This window comes from Emys orbicularis, chromosome 7 (genome assembly GCF_028017835.1).
Source record: "Emys orbicularis isolate rEmyOrb1 chromosome 7, rEmyOrb1.hap1, whole genome shotgun sequence".
Lineage (NCBI taxonomy): Eukaryota > Metazoa > Chordata > Testudines > Emydidae > Emys > Emys orbicularis.
Window position 1 is genome coordinate 19758280 of NC_088689.1, and position 24546 is coordinate 19782825.

Genomic DNA, 24546 nt, shown 5'->3' on the forward strand with positions numbered 1-24546 from the left:
GATGCCATTCAGTCAAGCTTTCTAAAGTAGCTCAGCTGTGACCAAAAATGCAAAATTTTAGAAATTATTCTCTCCATGTATAATTTTTACTTTTCTTCACATCGGTTTTCTTTAATTGCTCTTTAATTAGTAACTGTTTAGAGTACTGAGAATTCATTTTTTTTTATTGTTCCGCATTAACGAATACTGGCTACAGAACCCCTGGACAATCTGGTAAAACATTTAAATAATTTCTGATATGTACTTGACAATATCCAGAAATGTCTTTCTGCTAGATTTTTTTCTTTTTCTTTTCAGCCTTCTTTCTTAACTTCTGCAGTCTTTTGGGTTTCTCCCACTTCCCAAACGACTACTGTGTCAACAGTCCTTTAGGGATGGAGCCAAGTGTCTTCCCATCCTCTCTCTTTTCCATCACTCCCTACCTAAACTTTGAATGTTCCTCTTTGAATCAAGTGATATTACCAGAGGACCAAAGGAAGATACACAACTGATCTTCAAAAAGTTTAGAGATATAATGTGAGAAACAACATTCTAACCTCAGTGTAAGGTGCATTTGTGTGTGTGTGTGTGTGTGGTAAATTAAACATGAGACAATCATCCACCAAGAGGACAATGCATTAGCGGGACAGAAATATTAAACATAGAGAGTAGAATAAATGGGAGTTTTCCCAATATCTCTAGCAGTAAGAGACTCAGCCAAATAAAATGCAGGTAGTTATTGTTTATGCTTTTACATTTTCTAATGGAGCCACATCACTTCCTGCTGTTTAAGTTACAGGGCCCTTTTGAAAAGAGAATAAAAGCTTTGCAGTGTTTTGAGATGTTAGATGGTAACTTCTAGGTTAACTTCTAGCTTTGCCCCTTAAAAATCCAGTCCTGAACTAATGCTGTCAATGACAAAAGTCCCCCAATTGCAAATCAAATAATAATTTATAATTAACATTGAAATACAACTTTGACCCACATCTCCACAAGCTAAAGGTTATTACACTAACTCATTTTCCCACAAAACATGAAATCTAAATCTTTTAAACAACACCACAGTTCTAGGTGCTAGCAGTAGTTGCTAGGTCTATCGATTAATTTCTTTCCTCGTCTTTCTGACAGCTTCTGTGGATTACACGACACCGGAAAGAGAGAACTCCTTTTCATCCACCTCCGCGCCAGAGAACACTGGGGCAATATCAACCCCACAACCAGAGACTACAGCTAATGAAGGTAAGGGAAATTGGAGTGTGAACATAATCTAAGAAAAAATGCTGGAATAAGTTATACAGTTAAATAAATAGGCAAGACCAGATGCCATTCAGTCAAGCTTTCTAAAGTAGCTCAGCTGTGACCAAAAATGCAAAATTTTAGAAATTATTCTCTCCATGTATAATTTTTACTTTTCTTCACATCGGTTTTCTTTAATTGCTCTTTAATTAGTAACTGTTTAGAGTACTGAGAATTCATTTTTTTTTTGTTCCGCATTAACAAATACTGGCTACAGAACCCCTGGACAATCTGGTAAAACATTTAAATAATTTCTGATATGTACTTGACAATATCCAGAAATGTCTTTCTGCTAGATTTTTTTCTTTTTCTTTTCAGCCTTCTTTCTTAACTTCTGCAGTCTTTTGAGTTTCTCGCACTTCCCAAACGACTACTGTGTCAACAGTCCTTTAGGGATGGAGCCAAGTGTCTTCCCATCCTCTCTCTTTTCCATCACTCCCTACCTAAACTTTGAATGTTCCTCTTTGAATCAAGTGATATTACCAGAGGACCAAAGGAAGATACACAACTGATCTTCAAAAAGTTTAGAGATATAATGTGAGAAACAACATTCTAACCTCAGTGTAAGGTGCATTTTGTGTGTGTGTGTGTGTGGTAAATTAAACATGAGACAATCATCCACCAAGAGGACAATGCATTAGCGGGACAGAAATATTAAACATAGAGAGTAGAATAAATGGGAGTTTTCCCAATATCTCTAGCAGTAAGAGACTCAGCCAAATTAAATGCAGGTAGTTATTGTTTATGCTTTTACATTTTCTAATGGAGCCACATCACTTCCTGCTGTTTAAGTTACAGGGCCCTTTTGAAAAGAGAATAAAAGCTTTGCAGTGTTTTGAGATGTTAGATGGTAACTTCTAGGTTAACTTCTAGCTTTGCCCCTTCAAAATCCAGTCCTGAACTAATGCTGTCAATGACAAAAGTCCCCCAATTGCAAATCAAATAATAATTTATAATTAACATTGAAATACAACTTTGACCCACATCTCCACAAGCAAAAGGTTATTGCACTAACTCATTTTTCTACAAAACATGAAATCTAAATCTTTTAAACAACACCACAGTTCTAGGTGCTAGTAGTACTTGCTAGTTCTATCGATTAATTTCTTTCCTCGTCTTTCTGACAGCTTCTGTGGATTACACAACACCGGAAAGAGAGAACTCCTTTTCATCCACCTCCGCACCAGAGAGCACTGGGCCAATATCTACCCTAGAACCACTGGCTCGAGCTAATGAAGGTAAGGGACACTCAGACTGTGAACATAATGTAAGAAAAATGCTGCAATAAGTTATACAGTTAAATACAAAGGGAGGACCACATGCCATTCATTCATACGTTTAAAGAGGCTCATCTGTGACCAAAAATATGAAATTTTTGTATTTATGAGATTTGCCTTATTTTGTGTCCTACAAGGTTTGTTGCTTGTACAACTGGTGGATGGAATAGAGAGCTGTGAGGGTCCTGTGGCAGTTTGTGTTTATCAAATCAGTTGCAAATCACTTTCAATATCTGTGTGTGGGTTAGTAGTAATGTTGAAGCACCCGTGTCAGTATATATTTTTTTAAAATAATTAAATCAGAAAAAATCAGCTTTGCAATCTTAATAATATCACAATATCCTCCTACAATCAAGGAAGTCATGCTTTTAAAGAGGCTCAATCCAGTCCTGAACTAATGCTGTCAATGACAAAAGTCCCCCAATTGCAAATCAAATAATAATTTATAATTAACATTGAAATACAACTTTGACACACATCTCCACAAGCTAAAGATTATTACACTAACTCATTTTCCCACAAAACATGAAATCTAAATCTTTTAAACAACACCACAGTTCTAGGTACTAGCAGTAGTTGCTATGTCTATCGATTAATTTCTTTCCTCGTCTTTCTGACAGCTTCTGTGGATTACACGACACCGGAAAGAGAGAACTCCTTTTCATCCACCTCCGCGCCAGAGAACACTGGGGCAATATCAACCCCACAACCAGAGACTACAGCTAATGAAGGTAAGGGAAATTGGAGTGTGAACATAATCTAAGAAAAAATGCTGGAATAAGTTATACAGTTAAATAAATAGGCAAGACCAGATGCCATTCAGTCAAGCTTTCTAAAGTAGCTCAGCTGTGACCAAAAATGCAAAATTTTAGAAATTATTCTCTCCATGTATAATTTTTACTTTTCTTCACATCGGTTTTCTTTAATTACTCTTTAATTAGTAACTGTTTAGAGTACTGAGAATTCTTTTTTTTGTTGTTCCGCATTAACGAATACTGGCTACAGAACCCCTGGACAATCTGGTAAAACATTTAAATAATTTCTGATATGTACTTGACAATATCCAGAAATGTCTTTCTGCTAGATTTTTTTCTTTTTCTTTTCAGCCTTCTTTCTTAACTTCTGCAGTCTTTTGGGTTTCTCCCACTTCCCAAACGACTACTGTGTCAACAGTCCTTTAGGGATGGAGCCAAGCGTCTTCCCATCCTCTCTCTTTTCCATCACTCCCTACCTAAACTTTGAATATTCCTCTTTGAACTCACTAAACCAAGTGATATTACCAGAGGACCAAAGGAAGATACACAACTGACCTTCAAAAAGTTTATAGATATAATGTGAGAAACAACATTCTAACCTCAGTGTAAGGTGCATTTGTGTGTGTGTGTGTGTGTGTGTGTGTGTGTGTGTGGTAAATTAAACATGAGACAATCATCCACCAAGAGGACAATGCATTAGCGGGACAGAAATATTAAACATAGAGAGTAGAATAAATGGGAGTTTTCCCAATATCTCTAGCAGTAAGAGACTCAGCCAAATTAAATGCAGGTAGTTATTGTTTATGCTTTTACATTTTCTAATGGAGCCACATCACTTCCTGCTGTTTAAGTTACAGGGCCCTTTTGAAAAGAGAATAAAAGCTTTGCAGTGTTTTGAGATGTTAGATGGTAACTTCTAGGTTAACTTCTAGCTTTGCCCCTTCAAAATCCAGTCCTGAACTAATGCTGTCAATGACAAAAGTCCCCCAATTGCAAATCAAATAATAATTTATAATTAACATTGAAATACAACTTTGACCCACATCTCCACAAGCAAAAGGTTATTGCACTAACTCATTTTTCTACAAAACATGAAATCTAAATCTTTTAAACAACACCACAGTTCTAGGTGCTAGTAGTACTTGCTAGTTCTATCGATTAATTTCTTTCCTCGTCTTTCTGACAGCTTCTGTGGATTACACAACACCGGAAAGAGAGAACTCCTTTTCATCCACCTCCGCACCAGAGAGCACTGGGCCAATATCTACCCTAGAACCACTGGCTCGAGCTAATGAAGGTAAGGGACACTCAGACTGTGAACATAATGTAAGAAAAATGCTGCAATAAGTTATACAGTTAAATACAAAGGGAGGACCACATGCCATTCATTCATACGTTTAAAGAGGCTCATCTGTGACCAAAAATATGAAATTTTTGTATTTATGAGATTTGCCTTATTTTGTGTCCTACAAGGTTTGTTGCTTGTACAACTGGTGGATGGAATAGAGAGCTGTGAGGGTCCTGTGGCAGTTTGTGTTTATCAAATCAGTTGCAAATCACTTTCAATATCTGTGTGTGGGTTAGTAGTAATGTTGAAGCACCCGTGTCAGTATATATTTTTTTAAAATAATTAAATCAGAAAAAATCAGCTTTGCAATCTTAATAATATCACAATATCCTCCTACAATCAAGGAAGTCATGCTTTTAAAGAGGCTCAATCCAGTCCTGAACTAATGCTGTCAATGACAAAAGTCCCCCAATTGCAAATCAAATAATAATTTATAATTAACATTGAAATACAACTTTGACCCACATCTCCACAAGCTAAAGATTATTACACTAACTCATTTTCCCACAAAACATGAAATCTAAATCTTTTAAACAACACCACAGTTCTAGGTACTAGCAGTAGTTGCTATGTCTATCGATTAATTTCTTTCCTCGTCTTTCTGACAGTTTCTGTGGATTACACAACACCGGAAAGAGAGAATTCCTTTTCATCCACCTCAGCACCAGAGAGCACTGGGGCAATATCTACCCCAGAACCACTGGCTAGAGCTAATGAAGGTAAGGGACACTCAGACTGTGAACATAATGTCAGAAAAATGCTGCAATAAGTTATACAGTTAAATACAAAGGGAGGACCACATGCCATTCATTCATACGTTTAAAGAGGCTCATCTGTGACCAAAAATATGAAATTTTTGTATTTATGAGATTTGCCTTATTTTGTGTCCTACAAGGTTTGTTGCTTGTACAACTGGTGGATGGAATAGAGAGCTGTGAGGGTCCTGTGGCAGTTTGTGTTTATCAAATCAGTTGCAAAACACTTTCAATATCTGTGTGTGGGTTAGTCGTAATGTTGAAGCACCGTGTTAGTATATTTTATTTGAAAATAATTAAATCAGAAAAAATCAGCTTTGCAATCTTAAAAATATCACAATATCCACCTACAATCAAGGAAGTCATGCTTTTAAAGAGGCTCAATCCAGTCCTGAACTAATGCTGTCAATGACAAAAGTCCCCCAATTGCAAATCAAATAATAATTTATAATTAACATTGAAATACAACTTTGACCCACATCTCCACAAGCAAAAGGTTATTACACTAACTCATTTTCCCACAAAACATGAAATCTAAATCTTTTAAACAACCCCACAGAAAGAAATATAAAATTCAATGTGTAGTTCTAGAATAAAAACAGCCAAGAGGATATTCAATCACAGCCTATTTGGTAGTGTGTAGGGAGCCACATAAAGGTCTCAGGCATGGCCACTTTAGTGTGTAGAAAAAAGGAAATAATGTTGGGTTATGACATCAACGAGAAAAATGCTTGAAAATTTATACAGTTAAATAAATAGACAGGACCAGATGACATTCAGTCATGCTTTCTAAAGAGGGTCATCTGCAACCAAAAATTAAAAATTTCAGAAATGGTATTTGTAAGATTTGCATGAAAAATAGAAGACATAGAATTAGGACATTCCTGTCCACAGAAATTACATGCAACAATTATACTTTGAAAAATTTATTAATCTATCCCTGCAAGCCAGCTTATCTAATTGTTTCAGGCATTTGGTAAGTATCATAAGCATGCGCACGGGGTGTGCCGGGTGTGCACGGGCACACCCTAATGCCCATGGGCCGCATCCGGATCTGGCCCCTAAGGGCTTTGGATCTGGCCCGCGGGATTTGCCCCCCGTGGTGCCGCAGGCTCCGCGCTGCTTTTAGAAGCAGCCATCAGGGCACCATGTCTCTAGGGCCGGGGGGTTGCTCCAGGCACCGCCTCCCGAAGCTCCCATTGGCCGGGAACGGGGAACCGCGGCCAATGGAAGCTTCAGGGGAGGTACCTGGAGGCTTGGCAAGGGCAGCGTGCAGAGCCCTGTGCCGCCCCTCCCCTCCCCCGGGGCTGCGCGGGGACGTGGTGAGCATTGCGGCATGGGGCACTGGCAGGCAGGGAGTGCGCCGCTGCGGGTAAGCGGCGCCGGGCCGGGCCGGAGCCTGAACCCCTCCTGCACCCCCCCTCCCTGCCCTGAGCCCCCTGCCTGCACCCTGTTGAGCCGGGCTCCCCAGGGCTGGGCTGGCTGCTTTAACAGCCCCATGTGCTCCCTGGCAGCCTCCCACCCGGCAGCACCAACACAGCCGCTTAAGGTGGCCCACGGGGGTGCTGCCACAGCCCCCCACCCCCAAGGCAGCTGCCCCCCTCCAGTGCCCAGGGCCCCAAACCCACCTGCGGCTCCCCGCGCTGGCCGGGGGCCCAGGCACCACCCGGGGGGGTCAGGCCACCCCTGAGCCCAGCCCACCTTAAGTGGGGCCCGGGAACCAGCAGGCCCGGGGCAGGGGGCGAGCCCGGCCCACAGGCCCCCCCGCAGCCCGGCTGTGAGTTCAGTTCCCCGGCGCTGTTCGGGGTCTCCGGCCCGGCACCCTCGGCCTTGAGTCCAGCCCTGGGAGCAGCCTGGCCCCTCTGCGATCCACCCCGGCTGCCTCTGCCTGGCCTGGCCCCAAGCGCCCAGCCCAGCCACTGAGCCTGCCTGCCAGGACAGGGGAGCCCAGATCCCCAGCCCCTGCCTGCAAACAGCCTACCCTCCTGCCCCCCAACTCCCTGCCCTGAACCCCCTGCCTGTACCTCGCACCCCAACCCCCTGCCCCACAACTCCCTGCCCTGAGCCCCCTGCCTGCACCTCGCACCCCAACCCCCTGCCCTGAGCCCCCTGCCTGCACCTTACCCCACAACCTCCTGCCCTGAGCCCCCTCCTGCCCCCTGCCCTGAGCCCCCTGCCTGCACCCTGTACCCCTCCTGCACCCCAACTCCTGAGCCCCCTGCCACACCTCTCCTGCACCCCAAATCCCTGTCCTGAGCCCCCTGCCACACCCTGCACCCCAATCCCCTGCCCTGAGCCCCCTCCTGCACTCCGCACCCCTCCTGCACCCCAACCCCCTTCCCTGAGCCCCCTCATACACCCCACACCCCTTCTCTGTCCCAATCCCTTGCCCTGAGCCCCTTCCTGCACACTGCACCCCTCCTGAACCCCCAGCCCCCTGCCCTGAGCCCCCTGCCGCACTCCTCCTGCACCCCAACCCCCTTCCCTGAGCCCCCTCATACACCCCACACCCCTCCTCTGCCCCAATCCCTTGCCCTGAGCCCCTTCCTGCACACAGCACCCCCTCCCACACCCCGACCTTTATGATGTTCGCCTTTAAAAAAAAAAAGCCCTGGGTGCACACCCTAATGAAATGTGCTGCGCACGCCTATGGTAAGTATATATGGTGCCACATAATGATCTTGGGCATGGCCTCTTTAATGTGTAGAAGAAAGAAAATAGCATTCAACATTCAATAGCATCAACATTCAGAAAGGGAAGTGTTCAGCTGGATATGGAAATAGGTATTCAGTCAAGCTTTCTAAAGTAGCTCAGCAATAACCAAAAATGCAAAATTTTAGAAATGATTCTTTCCATGTAGATGTATAATTTTTACTTTTCCTTTAATCGCTTATCTAATGCAGTAAGTGGTAGCGCTCTTAGGCTTTAATCTTCTATGTGGACCTGCCACTAGAGGAAATGAGGATGCACAATTTGTCAGCGTGTTTCAGAGCTATTTGCTAGATAACAGAAGGATGCTGAGAATGCTCAGGAATAATGGGTTCCATTCCACATTCTAGAGGCAGGCGCACTTGCTGTAGTGCTTACAGACCCTTCTGCCCCTTTCCCTGCCCCAGTCTCTCCCTGTCCCTTCAATATTTATCCCCTTGACTACTGTCCACGTCCCTTTTCCAGCGACTATCGTCCCTGGTTCCCTGCCCACTCTTATCTTCAACCCTAGCTCCTGCCCTTCTCCCATCACCTATTTATTTTTTTCTGTTCTGTTTTTGTTTTACCAGCTCCTCCATTTACCACAGAGAAGCCCATTACAATTTGAAAGTATTTCCTTAGCTTTGCCTTGCTAAACTTTTACACCTGATCCATTTTAAATGTTAGTTTAAAGCAGGGATCGGCAACGTTTGGCATGCGGCGCGCCAGGGTAAGCACCCTGGCGGGCCGGGCCAGTTTATTTACCTGCTGACGCGGCAGGTTCGGCCAATTGCGGCCCCCATTCACCGCGGTTCACCATCCCGGGCTAATGGGGGCGGCAAGAAGCGGCGCGGGCGAGGGATGTGCTGGCCACGGCTTCCCACCGCCCCCATAGGCCCAGGACAGCGAACCGCGGCCAGTGGGGGCTGCGATCAGCCGAACCTGCCGCGTCAGCAGGTAAATAAACTGGCCCGGCCTGCCAGGGTGCTTACCCTGGCGAGCTGCGTGCCAAACGTTGCCGACCCCTGGTTTAAAGAGTACCCTATAATTTCATAATTAACTTAATAGACTTGGGTAAAGTATCTAAGTGACTTGGGAGAATAATTCCAATCTTCAATACCCTCGGCTTCAGAGTCCAAGCTCCAGCTTGAGCCCGAATGTCTGCACAGGTATTTTTAGTGCTCTGGCATGAGCCCCATAAGCCTGAGTCTATACACTGGGCTCTGAGGCTTGTCTACACTTACCGGGGGATCCACAAGTGGTGATCAATGCATGGGCAATAGATTTAGCGGGTCTAGAAAAGACCCGCTAAATCGACCGCAGATCACTCTCCTGTCGACTCCTGTACTACACCGGATTGAGAAGAGTTGGGGGAGTTTATGGGAGACTGTCTCCCATCGACATTGCGTAGTGTGGCCCCCGTGGTAAGTAGATCTAAGCTACATCGATTTGAGTTAAGCTATTCAAGTAATTCAAATTGTGTAGCTTAGATCAAATTTCCCCTGTAGTGTAGACAAGGACAACTCACTGCCATGGGATCCTGCGTGCCATGTAGATGTACCCATTGACTCCTAGGTGCCTAAGTCCCTTTTGCAGATGGAACTTAAGCTCCTCAGTCACTTGGGTGCTTTTGAAAAGGTCTCCAGTGCTTTACGTACATATAGCCCCAAAAGATCAGAAACCTGAAGAAATTAGTACAAACTCTGTCCCAGTCCAGCCATCTTTTAGATATTTTCAGTAGGATATTATTCCTATAGTTGGTTCCATTTCAAATTCTTCATCTTATTTTCTGGTATCCTTTCACCATAGATGATCTGTATTGGAATATCTAAATCACTGGGAATTGTTATATTAGTTAACTGCAGAACAAACAGGAAAAGAGCAAATAGTCTTAATTTATAAGACATCCACACCACCAAATATACAAGCTACTGTTTTGTATCATTAGTTTCACAGCAGTCAAATAGTGTTTTAAATAATTTTTTTCAGTCCAGAGGAAATTCCTCACTTATCTTTTTAAACTTTATAAAGTGCTGTGCACAGCTATAGCAGTATAAAAATATAAAACAAAGAAACCAATTATTTTCAGCTGTGATTAATAATTCAAAGGCTTAGAGTCAATGCAGATCACCAGATATATACAGGCGAATGTATTTGATTGCTCACAAACCCAGTCTGGGTATTTTTGTGGTCTAGAGGAGACCCCAACAGGTATCAAATACTTAGTTACATTTGTAGCTTGGTATATATTTTCTCTCTCTCAGGGATACTATTTTAATTTTGTTGTCTTCTTTTTCTATTGCCAGCTATAGTTAACACACAAGAGACCAGTACAACTAGTAAGTCTTTTCTCACTCTTGCCTTACGGAATGTTCTTTTCAATATGTGATCCATGTTTACAAGCCTATTGAAGGGTAGCCCTTAAATTCACAGTGGATTTCTTGAATTCTCACTTCCATTTGTATACATACACATCTGTATTCTCATGGACATAGCAGATATCTGCAGAAGCAAATGCAATATTTCTTAATCTGGCTTTCTTTTCTCTTAAATAGAAAATTATTCTGGGAGCCACTCCATTTCAGATTTTTTTAACTCATTTTCTTGTCTCCCAACAAATAATGGTGTGAACACAGCTCCATATGGCCCTGTATATAGTATCCATGGTACCTTCCCTACCAGATTTAATAATTTTATTTTAAGCTGAATTTATGCGTCCATAAAATCCTATTTGCTCTGCAGGGTTTGGAGTTGACCTCTGGTTCTTTTGCACGGATGAATTAAACGGCAAGAAACTAAGAGGAAACTTGTGGTACTTTCCCCCTTCCAGGCCCCCATCACATTGTTTTCCCCACAGCAGCAAGCGATCTAGTTTATTGCAATAGCACATGTCAGATGTAATTTCACTTTATTTTTGTCAGTAACTCAAAGTTTATTGAAATATCTCTTTCGTAAAGTATTTAATTTTGGCTTTTGTTTTTTTTTAATTTAATTACCAGTTCCTCCATCTACTACACAGGAGCCCATTACTACATGTAAGTTTGTATTCCAATTTAAAGAGTGGCCTGTTATTGCACAGGCTGTTCTCGATTCCTGTCTCCACTGCTTTATAGAAATCTACCTGTATTCCCATGGAAAGAGCAGACGTCTGCAGAAGAAAAGCCATTTTCCTCTTCTCTGATTTCCTTACTATGTTGACAGTAGACAATTATTCCGTAGTTGGCTCCTTTTCCCATCCTTCTAAGCCCTTGTCTATACTGGAGAGGGTATGGCACTGCCGTAAGCAACTACAGGTGAAAATTCTTAGTTTAGATGAGCTGCACCAGTGCAAGCTGTGCTTTGTACCAAACGGTCTCACCCCCAGGTCCTTCTCTTTTCTGAGAGGGTCTGGGAGGCCAAGGCTCTCAAGCAGTTTTTCAGTCAGGAACCCCTTCTTTCAGGGGACAGGGAGCTTTGACTTGCAGTCCTGCTGGCCTGAGCAGGGATCCTCCTTTTTAAGGGTCCACCCATCTCGAGGTCTGACAAGCCTTACAGGTGTGTTGCATTGAGGGTGACTGTGCCCAGAGCTCTTTAATTCTTCCCTGATTGGAGGTAGGGATCTGCCCCACTACATCCATACAGACATTTGTGAGCTCCAGTGATGTCTGCTTCCATAAGACCGGATGCAAACTGCAAGGTCTGGAACTAAACCTTCAATTTTTCTGCACGAAGGAATGGGCAAATCCTGCTCCTAATGGAAAAATGTGAATTGAACTGCATAAGAGGAAGGGGATACCGGTGGTAATTTCCTCCCTCCAGCTCCCCATCCCATTGGTTTCCCCAAAGCAGCAATGAGCTGTCTCATTGTAATAGCTCATCCCACATATAATTGTATTTTATTTTTACCAGCAACTCATAACATTTGTATGTGTGGGTTGCATAAACTATTAAAATTTGTCTTTCATTTTCTTTCTGCAGTACCAACTCCTCCACCTACCACACGAGAGCCCAGTACTTCAAGTAAGTGAGAGAATAGTATTCCTGTTTCCTTGCCTATTTGAAGACAGACCTGTAATTTCACAGTGTGTTTACTTGATTCCTATCTCCTGTGGTTTACATAAACATGCCAACACTCCAGAGTAAATCCATAGTGCTTTACTGTGGTTTCCTTACTAATTTGACGGTGGGAAATTATTCTGGTGTTGTCTCCTTTTCAAATTCCTCTAACCCCTAATCTACACTGGAGAGGTTTTGTAGCTATTCATTTAGCAGCACTAGTACAAATTCCTACTCTGGATGTGTTGCAAAAGTTCAAGTACCACTGAAGACTCTGGAATGCCTTTCTCACATTAAAGATATATCCAGACTTTGCTTTTCAAATGTCAGGCTTACCTTAGGACAGCCTTGGTGTTAGCGTCTTAGTTACATTTGTAGCTTGGAATATATTTTCCCTCTCTCTCTTTCTCAGGGATGCTATTATAATTTTGTTGTCTTCACATAAATAAATCCAGACTTTGCCTTTCAAATGTCAGGCTTACCTTAAGAGAGCCTTGGTGTTAGCACTAACTGAGTCTCAGTTACATTTGTAGCTTGGTATATATTTTCTCTGTCTCTCTCTCTCTTTCAGGGATGATGTTTTAGGTTATGTCTTTCCTTTCTGCAGTAACTCATAAAGTTCATTTCAATGTCTCTTTAATAAACATGCTACTTTAATTTTGTCATCTTCTTTTTGTATTGCCAGCTATACTCCTTACCACACAGCAGACCAGTATGACTAGTAAGTCTTTTCTCATTCTTGCCTTACAGAATGTTTTTTTCAATATGTGATCCATGTTTACATGCCTATTGAAGGGTAGCCCTTAAATTTACAGTGCATTTGCTGAATTTTCATTTCTACTTGTATACATACACACCTGTATTCAATGGATATAGCAGCTATCTGCAGAAGCAAATAAAATATTTTAATCTAGCTTTCTTTTCTGTTTGTTCAGTAAAAAAATACTCTGGGGGCAGCTCCCTTTCAGATTTTTCTAACTCATTTTCTTGTCCCCCCACAAATAATGGTGTGAACACAGCTGTGTATGGCCCTGTATATAGTATCCATGGTACCTTCCCTATCAGATTTAATCATTTTATCCTAAGCTGAATTTCTGCACCTATCTTTTTTGATTTATCAGTGAACTGCTATGCCTACTGAGTGCCAGATTCACTGCCACCAACATGGGCCTTTCAGTTTATACCCATTTGAGTCGGAGGAGGGGTGATTGGCACAGAGAGGGGATACCTTCAGAATCAGTGCATCTCCCAGTTGATCTGTTGGTGTCCTGTCCCCCGGAGCAGGCTCCTGATGGATCGGTGTTGTGAGGAGTTTGCATCGTGGCACACACACTGCTGATCAGTTTACCACTACCAGGGAATAACTATGGCCCCAAATGTTATTGGGGAACCATAATCATATTGTGTAAATAGAATGAGACCACCCAAGCCATTGTAATTAATTAATCTAAGACATTATTTGGACTAGCCCTGTAGCCCACTGTTCTTCCTTGCTTCAGCTAAGAAACATGTATCTAGATCAGTGGTTCTCAAACTTGGGCCGCCGCTTGTTCAGGGAAAGCCCCTGGCGGGCTGGGCCGGTTTGTTTACCTGCCGTGTCCGCAGGTTCAGCCGATCGCGGCTCCCACTGGCCGCGGTTCGCCACTCCAGGCCAATGGGGGCGGCGGGAAGTGGCAGCCAGCACATCCCTCGGCCCGCGCCGCTTCCCGCACTCCCCATTGGCCTGGACCGGTGAACAGCGATCAGCCGAACCTGCGGGGTCTTCGGCGGCGGGGGTCCTTCTGCTCCGCGTCTTCGAGGAACTTTGGCGGCGGGTCCCGGAGCGAGTGAAGGACGGCGGCCCAAGTTTGAGAACCACTGATCTAGATTACAGTTTCTAGTGACTATTACTAAACTGTGTCTTTTTTTTCTCTCATCTTTGTCAGTCTCTGACCATTACATGGCATCAGGAGAAACAGGTATTTATTAATTCATTTTATTGTAGTTATTTGTTTGCTCCAATGTATTTCTTTTTAAATAGTACTAGTGTCCTCAAAGTTGGCACCACTGACCTACTGTTTGAAAGTCCCAGCTGACAAAAATAAATAATAATAAAAAAAAGGTTTTGTCTGAAATTCCCAGAAATCTGCTAAGCTTTAACGTGGAGTACAGTTTTGGAGAAGGTGATATGTATTTTGGCCAAATTATATTAACCACAACAACCTGAGAAGAAAATAAACCATTACATATTTGGAGCCATATGCCATCCTAGAGCCAGATGGAATAAAATAAAAACCCCACCCTCAAACTTTTGTCTATTTTCTGTGCCACACGATAGATATTAGAAACAAGGGGTTTCTGACCCTGCTGACGTCAATGGAAGATTTGCCATAGACATCCATGGGGCCAGAATTTCACTGTAAATTTTTAAACTTCAATGTATTCCATACTATGGTACTGGTCATGTTTTCTTGTAGTATTTACATAATAAAAGCCTCATATACCCTTTATCTGCCCCCAAGAGAGCCAGAGATCTCAATGGATGTATTATGTCTGGATCAATGACAAGATAGAAGCCTAAATCAGAAACATAGTGATGGTGTCCTATAGTTTTGAAAATTCATTTCCCTGCTTTTCCAAACCATGTCACTGACACCGGTGAGCAAAGAGGGCAGGTGTTCAGGTTGCGTTGAAGTCCCTTACAATGAAAGCTGGAGAGCAGTTTGTGATGATTGCTGGGATACAAAAGACACAGATATTGTGTGCAGGCAGCTTCGGTGTGGACTGGTTATTTCAGCCCCAGTTAGTGCCCATTATGATGAAGGCTCAGGAAGTATCCTCCTGGATGATGTGCAGTGCAAAGGAGATAAATCTGTGGCAGTGCTGTCTTAGAGGGTGGCATAGACATAACTGTGGCCATCAAGAAAATGCCAGTGTAATATGTTCAGGTACTTCAGCGGGCTGTGTCTCAGACTCTGGGTTAGGTTTCCCTAAGATGTATATCACTGCAGTATTTGTTTATTTTTTGAACTAATATGTATTTCCAAGTTCAGTGCAGCAGTCGGATTACACAACCCACTAAATGCTTAGATAATGTGCGGGGTCTCCTTGCCCAATGGGACACATATTTTAAAAAGGCATCTTGGTTGTAACTACAAAGTATGAGCACTTGTGTGCAAACAGTTAATGAAACATGGAAACTCTTCTCCGGATGCAAAATAAGTATTTGAGAATGCAATTACCTGTCCACGCAGATATACACAAAGAGCTTAATCTTCTTCCCATTTAAGCTAATAGTAATTCCCCTTTTCAATTTCAAGCAGGGATTTTTTTTCATTAGATTAGTCTTTGGAAACTGATGGTAAATGGCAGCTCTATTCATCAGAATATTTTCTATTAATATTTTCAAAATCCTTTTTAATTTTATTGCTTACACTGTATGTTAACTGATTACACTATAATCATAATAATAACTAATGCATGAAGCGTCATGAACTATCCTTAATTTTTGCCTTTTGTTATCTTCTTGCATAGCTCCTCCTGATAGTACTGAAGCACCCAAGACACCTGGTAATATTTTCTTATCCTTCTTTTACTACTGTACTGTAAGCTTGGATAAGAGAAACTAGTTGGGAAAGCCTGATTAGGCCATTTTATTTGGTGTCTATTGCACCTGTTAGGCATATTTGGACCCTCGTGGCTTTCTCTGATGGTCACTGCCTTGGAGGCTGTTGGAGCTCATAAGCGATGGGTGGCTTTCTAGTGTGACCCAGTAATACAGTTTTAAAATTCCAAATATTCTGTGTTCCCAGTACTCACTGTGGTGCACAGCCCCAGACAATGCAGACTTTAAATGTTGCAGTGTCAGAGACCAACAGTAAGGTGGCAGATACGCTGAGCTCCAACAGAAAAGAATCTTCATTGTTAGGGAGCTTCAGAGAAACTTCGTCATGGAGGATGGCCAAGGAGTGGGAAGGGGTTCAGAAAGCCTCCAGGAACAAATCAAGAAAGGGAGGAAAGTAGGAGAAAAGAGGGAAAAGTTTTGAGATCCATCAGAGAAGGAAATGTGGTGGACATCTGAAGACAATGGTGAAGCCAAAGAGGGATGCAGATTGTCCCATTAAACTAACATGTTTTAAGCAAGGGCTCAAGTTCTACAGATTTTGGTAACAGCATGTTGCTCTAGTAGAAGCAGCTGTGTTTGGTAGTGTGCATGGAGAGAAGGAGCCAGTCTGCACTTGTATACTTTATCATTAAGCTAAGTCTGCATTTTTAGAGTGGTCTTCATATGGATTGATAGGCCAGTTAATTGAACCCGTGTTCACTGCACCTCGCTGGAGCGGGTGTCTGGGCCAAGGATCACAAAAAGCAGATCACTGGGTTATTGCTGTGACCTAACTCTGAGCTCACCCTCTTAGGCAGCATAAATAACTATGGAATCGAACTAACGTATGTAACCTCAGTATTAATTCCATAAGGGAGCTAGGCAGGGGAAGTAAACTTTCAGTGGTGTCAATCTTCGCAATAAAGAAATGGCAAATTCATTTTCTCTCCACCCAGCTGTTATTTCCAGGATAGTTAATATTTTGTGAGGCCAATTGCTTGCCAGTAATGTGAACATAATATACAGCAGCATTTTAATAACTACTGGATTTGTATACATGCTTCAATATTGTTTACTGATATTAAAATTTTCCATCTAGTGGCACTTACATGTCTGCCAGAATACATGCGTGCAGTCATTAGAAAAGCCTATATCAGGTCAAAAGGCTATTTTTCATGGAATTTTCACTTGAATGACCCAACCTGTAGACCTATGGTTACAAAATCTGATGTTATATTCCATATACCTTATGATGGCTGTGGTACAAAAAGTGAGGTAAGAGTTTACATCTGAAATTACTCTATATCAAAATAATGTATTAAAATTACTTATTAATGAAAAGTTTTCAGAGTAACTCTGTGCTTTTAAGATTCCTAAAAGATTCCCAATGGGGAAGAAAACACTGTAAAATTTATATCACCATATAGTTTTGTGAGAGCCAACACTTGGGGGAATGAGCTGGGGACCTCTAGAACTGAAAGAATGAGCAGTTACAACTGGAGCTAAAGAGCCAAAGTTCCTTAGCCAGCCTTGTAATGGACTCATATCCTCTATAAATTGGGCACAGAGGGGCACCTCTAACACACCTACACAGTAATAGGTTTATTGGTAATCATAACTCAAAGGAAAAGTTCAAGGGTCCAGTCCTGGTCCAGATGAAATTTGTGGCAAAATTACTGACTTCAGGGGAAGCACAATCAGACTTTCTTTCCCCACATTTTTGCTTCAGGGTTTGTTGGGTTCTGGATGGTTTAAGGATTTGGATAGGGTGCTGGCTGCTTATTTTGGACAATTAGAGAGACAAGGTGGGTGAGGTAATATCTTTTATCGGACCAATTTCTGTTGGTGAGAGAGAAAAGCTTTCAAGCCAAACAGAGCTCTTCACTGAAGTTTGTCCAATAAAAGATATTACCTCACCCACCTTGTCTCTCTAAAATCTTGGGACCAAGACGTCTATAACTACACTGCATATTTTGGACAATGTATTTTCCTTTGTTCTGTGGAAGCAGTATGTGTCTTGTTCAGTAATGCACTTGGGCCTTGAGATTTAAGAAATCCTGTTTTCTTGAGTTAAAAGAGAAAGAAGTGCATAGCCTTGTGCTGGCTCTCTGCACAGGACTGAATTTCTCCCACTGCAGCAACTAGCAAAGAAAACCATGAGATTCACCAAAGATCCCAAAGGTTCAGTATAGAGTATCATCTTATGTGCAGCACCATACAACTGCTGGAAGAGTACAATAGGGTATATAAGTACTCTAAGCACAATGGCTGCCACAGTTCATCAAGAAAATTGTGATCCCATTACAACATACATATAGATACCGTAGCTGGCCTATCTTTTGTTAGGTTGTCTGTGAGCTCACACCACTGAGGACCCATATAGCTACTTCCCTATCTACCTCCATATACTGATGCCAGGTTCAAACCTGCAGACATTAATCATGCAAGATTCCCATTGAGATCATTTGGAATCCTGTATGTGTAAGATCTGTTGCATCAGGCATCCCACCTCCATCTTTATGTCCAATTAACACAATAGTGGCTTCACACAATGTTGAAGAAAATGAAAACTAAATTATGGCCAAAACACAGCAACAGATTAAAATCTTCCACCCTTCTTAGACCTAGAAAGGAAACAAGACCAATAGAAGTTACAGATGAGAAATGCATATTAGATCATTCAGTCCATCTCTCTGCCTGGGCACACTTGTCTCCTACAGTTCTTTTTCCAGTGTTTTGCCCAGTCTAGTTTAAATATTCCACACAATGGGTCTTCCTTCACAAGCCTCAAGAGGCATACCCTACTACATTTTACCATCAAGACATTTTTTCTTGGTATTCAAACTAAATTTTCCCTCTGTTCATTTCATGCAAAACCAATGATCTAGCACAGGGGTTCTCAAACTTCATTGCACTGCGACCCCCTTCTGACAACAAAAATTACTACACGACCCCAGGAGGGGGGACCAAAGCTTGAGCTCGCCTGAGCCCCACCATCTTGGGGGGGAGCCAAAGCCCAAGCCCCACTTCCCCGGGCGGAGGGGTCGGGGGGGGGCCCAAAGTCCAAGGGCTTCAATCCCAGGCAGCAGGGCCTGTAACCTGAGCCCTAACACCCAGGGCTGAAGCCCTTGGGCTTTGGCCCCGGGTGGTGGGGCTCGGGCTTTGACTTCAGCTCCGGGCCCCAGCAAGTCTAACACCAACCCTGGCTACCCCATTAAAATGGGGTCCCGACCCACTTTGGGGTCCCGACCCACAGTTTGAGAACTGCTGATCTAGCATAAATGAGGATCTAAAAATATTCAAGCTGAAACCACTTTTTCACCCGTAATCATCTGACTTTCGGATAACTTGTAGTGCATTTCAGCTCTCTAGATTAAAATATTTCAACAAGACTTTTGAAGCACTGTACTCTGTATTTTATCCAATGTTTTAACAGGTAAATAATGGGACTATTGACTACTCCAACACAGTCAGAGCATCCACTTCTGATAAGTTCATCACCAGGGCAAAGAGTCCTCAGTTACATTTCACTTGCAGAATGAACCAGAGCATGATAGTAGACATCATGCACATCGTCAACGAGTCCGACTCTTTAGAAACTGATGAAACTCAGTATGGACGATTCAATGTGAAACTTTCCTTTTATGAATCACCATCATTTTCAAGCCCCGTGAATGATTTCCCATACTTTGTTGACCTAAACCAGGACTTATACATTCAAGCCACTCTCTACAGCCCTGATCCAAATCTGATGTTGTTTATAGACACATGTGTAACATCTCCTGATTCCCATGACTTTACAACTGTGAAATATGATTTAATCAAGAAAGGGTAAGGAAAATATTCACCCCACAGTTTAAAATGATTTTTATATGTAACTAACCTCATAGGGGGCTACAGCAGGGTTTGAACCTCGGCCTTACAGACCTAAAAGCCTCTAGCACTTTGCGGTAAAGAAATGTATATATTAGCTCGCTGCAGTAGCCTTTTATATGAACCAGCCATTAGAAGGAACAAAGAATCACACTTTTTGTAGTGTGGATTACATATAATTCCATGTGTGTATTCTGCATGTGGAAGGATTTGGAAAGAGAAACTAGTTTAAAATCTCTATAGAAATTTCCCATCTCAGTAAAATAAATTGCAGGAATCATGAAGCAAACGTTTGGGTTTCTCTTCTTTTGTTTTTTCTTTTTAGAAAATCCAAATGCGAAATAAAAAATAACATTAGAAAGATAGCAAGGCTCTTTATCCATATTTTTGAAAGGTGCTTTCCAAAAATATTCTTTTAAAATTCCATTGTTTGTTTTCAAAATATTTTTGCATTTATTTCATTATTTACACTCCATCTCTGTGTATTCAGGCATTTCATATGGTGAATGTTTATTAACTTCGTTGTTTAAAATGCATGAAGGAAAGTTCCAGTCAACTTATGATGCAACAAAAGTGTTTATTTTTATGCAGCACTAAGTCACATGGCATAATGCAATATCCGTATTTTATTACGGTGTGAGAACAGACTAATTTTATGTATTTTTTTCTTTTTCTCAGGTGTGTAAAAGACGATACCTACACTGCTTACTATTCATCAAACAAAAAAATTGTTCAGTTCAATTTTAAAGCCTTTCAGTTTTTTAATGGATACTCTACAGTTTACTTCCAGTGCAAAATGGTGGTGTGCAAGGTGTATGATTCTTCTTCCCGATGCTACCAGGGCTGTGTAACTAGGACCAAGAGAAATACAAGTTCTGGCCAGGAAAATGTGATAGTTGTTGGGCCAGTTAAGCTCAAGTAAAAGAATCCCAGTAACTCAGATGGGCATATTGTCAATTTAATGTGATGTTATTTCAATCGCTGTTAACATCAAAAGGATTGGTTCATTGCATGATTTCCTGCTGATGAGCTCTAGTAGCATTTCTACCAGTGTAGCAAACTCCTAATAAACAGAGTACTTGATTAGTGATGGTATACATCTGAATATATTCCTTATCTGTCTTTACCATTCCCTAATTTCAAATCTGTCGCATTTACTTCCTAGACAAATAAAAGCCTATACTTCTCGTCAATAAATAATCTTGGTTATAAAAGTATAGGTGAACCAGATGATTGATTTTCTGATCTAGACTTCGTGACAACAGAATCTTCTTGTGTCTATTCAAATTCCCCCTTTGTTTTACGTCATACTACCGCTGAATAGCATGAGTGTTTATCGTTTAAGAACAATTAGCATATATTATCATTATATAACTATATATTTATCTCAACTCACAATGATTCACTGCTGAGCTTCATACTTGAAAAGATGAAAATAGAAGCATCTGTGTTTATACTTATTAAGGATAGAATAAATGCATTATGATGCTTGAAAATTATGGAGATGGACACATTAAAATTGCTTAAAGAGAGAAATATATGGCATGTAAATTCTAAGTTCTGCCTCTAATTTAAGAGATCAGGAGCTTCATGTTTTGTTTCTTGAACTAAATTGATATTTTGACAAAGTTCCTCCTCTATCTTGGTGGGTCCTGCGCTTATTGGCAGATTTGCTTGCCTCAGAGATCAGGGGCGGCTCTAGGCACCAGCAAAGCAAGCACATGCTTGGGGCAGCCCATTTGCAGGGGCGCCAGGGATCCAGCATGGGAGCTGAGAACCAACAGGGGGCCCTGGGAGCTGAAGTTCCTTGGTTAGCTCCCTGCCTATAGAGCCAGCCCTGGAGCAGGGAAAGAACTACATTTCCCAGCATTCCCTTGGCCACTACCAACAGGAAAGAGGGGGAGGGAGGGAGGGAGCTGAGACCTCATGCTGCAGTGAATGGAGACCTGCACCGTGAGTAGGGATTCCATATTTTAACATTCAAAAAATAGGACGCTCCACGGGGAGGGAGGGTAGCCCTACCCTGCCACCATCCAATCCCTCCGACTGCCCCCCACAGAAACTTCAACCCATCCAACCCCCCTGTCCCCTGATCGCCCCTTCCCGGGACCCCTGCCCCAACTGCCCCCCAGGATCCCACCCCCAATTAAGCCCCACTGGTCCTTGTCCCCAACTGCCCCCTCCTGAGACCCCCACCAACTTCCCTCCTAGGACCCCACCCCCTACCTGTCCCCTGACAAACCCCTGGGACTCCCATGCCTATCCAACTGCTGTCTGTCCCCTGACTGCCCCCTCCAAACCCCTGACCCATCTAACCCCCCCTTCTCCCTGCCCCTGACTGCCCCCCCAAACCTCCACCCCATCCAACCCCCCCGCTCCCTGTCCCTTGACTGCCCCCCCCCGGAACCCCCTAACCCTTCTCCAACCCCCCAGCCCCCTTATCGTGCCACTGAGACCAGCGTGTCTGGCTTTGCGCAGCGCCAGACACGCTGCTACATACATGCTGCCATGCTCCCCTGCAGAACCACAGCGGCCCCCCCCAGCACCTGCCTTCCAGATTTGAACACCTCAAAATTCAGGAGTGCTCAAGCTCAGTTTGGGCGGCTGTTACTTCATTTCTCCGAAATCAAATATACTGATCCACTGTAACTTGCTGTAGAAAAAGTAGGATAAAATTGAGCAAGAAATGCTTCCCAGTGGTTATTAGGACTGGAATTGCTATTTTCAACAGCCATTGCCTTTTTTTTTTTTAATGTTTGTTTAAAAGGAAGACAGTGATATTGCATTGGCAAATTCCCCATAGAAAGAAAGAGTGGAACAAAAGAATAATAAAGGCACCTCAACTTTTCCTCATTTATGTAGGACAGTCTTATAATATGCATCCAGATATCCTCCAATCACACAAGCTGAAAATTGTTCCACTTTACTGCAGTTCTGTAACCATATGGGAACCAATCCTGTCTGTGTTCTGTGCACATCTAAAATCCCTGCTGAATGACCTGCCCTGGGAGTGAGTTACCAGTGACCCGGGGCTGCGGCAGAAGGAGGGTGCAGGTTGGGTGGGGGTGAGCTCAGGGCTGGGGCAGCAGGGGGGTGCGGCGAGGAGCCCAGGGCTGGGACGGGGGGCAGCCAAAATTTTTTTTGCTTGGGGCGGCAAAAAACCTAGAGCCGGCCCTGTCAGAGATTCACCATGTGGGTTGGGGAACAGCCCAGAGACCTTCCCCTCTGGTAGAACCCACAGTCCAGGTCAATTGGGAGGTTTGGGGGGAACCTGGTCCTGCCCTCTACTCCAGGTTCCAGCCCAGGGCCCTGTGGACTGCAGCTGTCTATAGTGCCTCCTGGAACAGCTGCACAACAGCTACAACTCCCTGGGCTATTTCCCCATGGCCTCCTCCCAACACCTTCTTTATCCTCACGACAGATCCTTCCTCCTGATGTCTGTTAATGCTTGTACTCCTCAGTTCTCCAACAGTACATCCTCTCACTCCCAGCTCCTTTTACTTACTTACACACACTAACTGGCGTGAGAGCCTTTTTATACCAGGTGTCCTGATTAGCCAGTCTGTCCTAATTGATTCTAGCAGCTTCTTCTTAATTGGCTCTAGGTGTCCTAATTAGCCTGCCTGTCTTATTCATAGTTTCATAGATTCTAGGACTGGAAGGGACCTTGAGAGGTCATCGAGTCCAGTCCCCTGCTCTCATGGCAGGACCAAATACTGTCTAGACCATCCCTGATAGACATTTATCTAACCTACTCTTAAATATCTTCATAGATGGAGATTCCACAACCTCCTTAGGCAATTTATTCCAATGTTTAACCACCCTGACAGTTAGGAACTTTTTCCTAATGTCCAGCCTAAACCTCCCTTGCTGCAGTTTAAGCCCATTGCTTCTTGTTCTATTCTTAGAGACTAAGGTGAACAAGTTTTCTCCCTCCTCCTTATGACACCCTTTTAGATACCTGAAAACTGCTATCATGTCCCCTCTCAGTCTTCTCTTTTCCAAACTAAACAAACCCAATTCTTTCAGCCTTCCTTCATAGGTCATGTTCTTAAGACCTTTAATCATTCTTGTTGCTCTTCTCTGGACCCTCTCCAATTTCTCCACATCTTTCTTGAAATGCGGTGCCCAGAACTGGACACAATACTCCAGTTGAGGCCTAACCAGCGCAGAGTAGAGCGGAAGAATGACTTCTCGTGTCTTGCTCACAACACACCAGTTAATACATCCCAGAATCACGTTTGCTTTTTTTGCAACAGCATCACACTGTTGACTCATATTTAGCTTGTGGTCCACTATAACCCCTAGATCCCTTTCTGCCGTACTCCTTCCTAGACAGTCTCTTCCCATTCTGTATGTGTGAAACTGATTTTTCCTTCCTAAGTGGAGCACTTTGCATTTGTCTTTGTTAAACTTCATCCTGTTTACCTCAGACCATTTCTCCAATTTGTCCAGATCATTTTGAATGATGAACCTGTCCTCCAAAGCAGTTGCAATCCCTCCCAGTTTGGTATCATCTGCAAACTTAATAAGCGTATTTTCTTTGCCAATATCTAAGTCGTTAATGAAGATATTGAACGGAGCCGGTCCCAAAACAGACCCCTGTGGAACCCCACTTGTTATGCCTTTTCAGCAGGATTGGGAACCATTAATAACAACTCTCTGAGTACGGTTATCCAGCCAGTTATGTACCCACCTTATAGCAGCCCCATCTAAGTTGTATTTGCCTAGTTTATCGATAAGAATATCATGGAGACTGGTTCCAGCAAGTTCCTGTTTGTTCTGGAACTGCCCGTTACCTTACCCAGGGAAAAGGGATCTACTTAATCTGGGACTAATATATCTGCCTTCGATCACTCTTCTGTAGCCATCTGGCCTGACCCTGTCACAATATGAAAAGTCAAATGCAGTGGGATTAATGTTTTGTATGTTGTATTATTTTTAATAAAGGAAAAGA

General features: G+C 42.8%; 1 protein-coding gene across 1 annotated transcript in view; it reads left to right on the forward strand.

Moving 5' to 3' along the window:
• LOC135881089 (deleted in malignant brain tumors 1 protein-like) overlaps positions 1 to 20815 on the forward strand; it is a 95759-nt gene extending 74944 nt beyond the window's left edge. Inside the window, exons 18-31 of the mRNA XM_065407593.1 lie at positions 1108 to 1218; positions 2403 to 2513; positions 3173 to 3283; positions 4494 to 4604; positions 5264 to 5374; positions 10405 to 10437; positions 11098 to 11133; positions 12056 to 12097; positions 12819 to 12854; positions 14059 to 14091; positions 15647 to 15682; positions 16816 to 16991; positions 19153 to 19547; positions 20268 to 20815. Coding sequence (XP_065263665.1) covers positions 1108 to 1218; positions 2403 to 2513; positions 3173 to 3283; positions 4494 to 4604; positions 5264 to 5374; positions 10405 to 10437; positions 11098 to 11133; positions 12056 to 12097; positions 12819 to 12854; positions 14059 to 14091; positions 15647 to 15682; positions 16816 to 16991; positions 19153 to 19547; positions 20268 to 20511 — 1586 coding nt within the window. The 3' untranslated portion in view covers positions 20512 to 20815. The remainder of the gene's footprint in view (positions 1 to 1107; positions 1219 to 2402; positions 2514 to 3172; positions 3284 to 4493; positions 4605 to 5263; positions 5375 to 10404; positions 10438 to 11097; positions 11134 to 12055; positions 12098 to 12818; positions 12855 to 14058; positions 14092 to 15646; positions 15683 to 16815; positions 16992 to 19152; positions 19548 to 20267) is intronic.
• The last annotated feature ends 3731 nt before the right edge of the window (positions 20816 to 24546 follow it).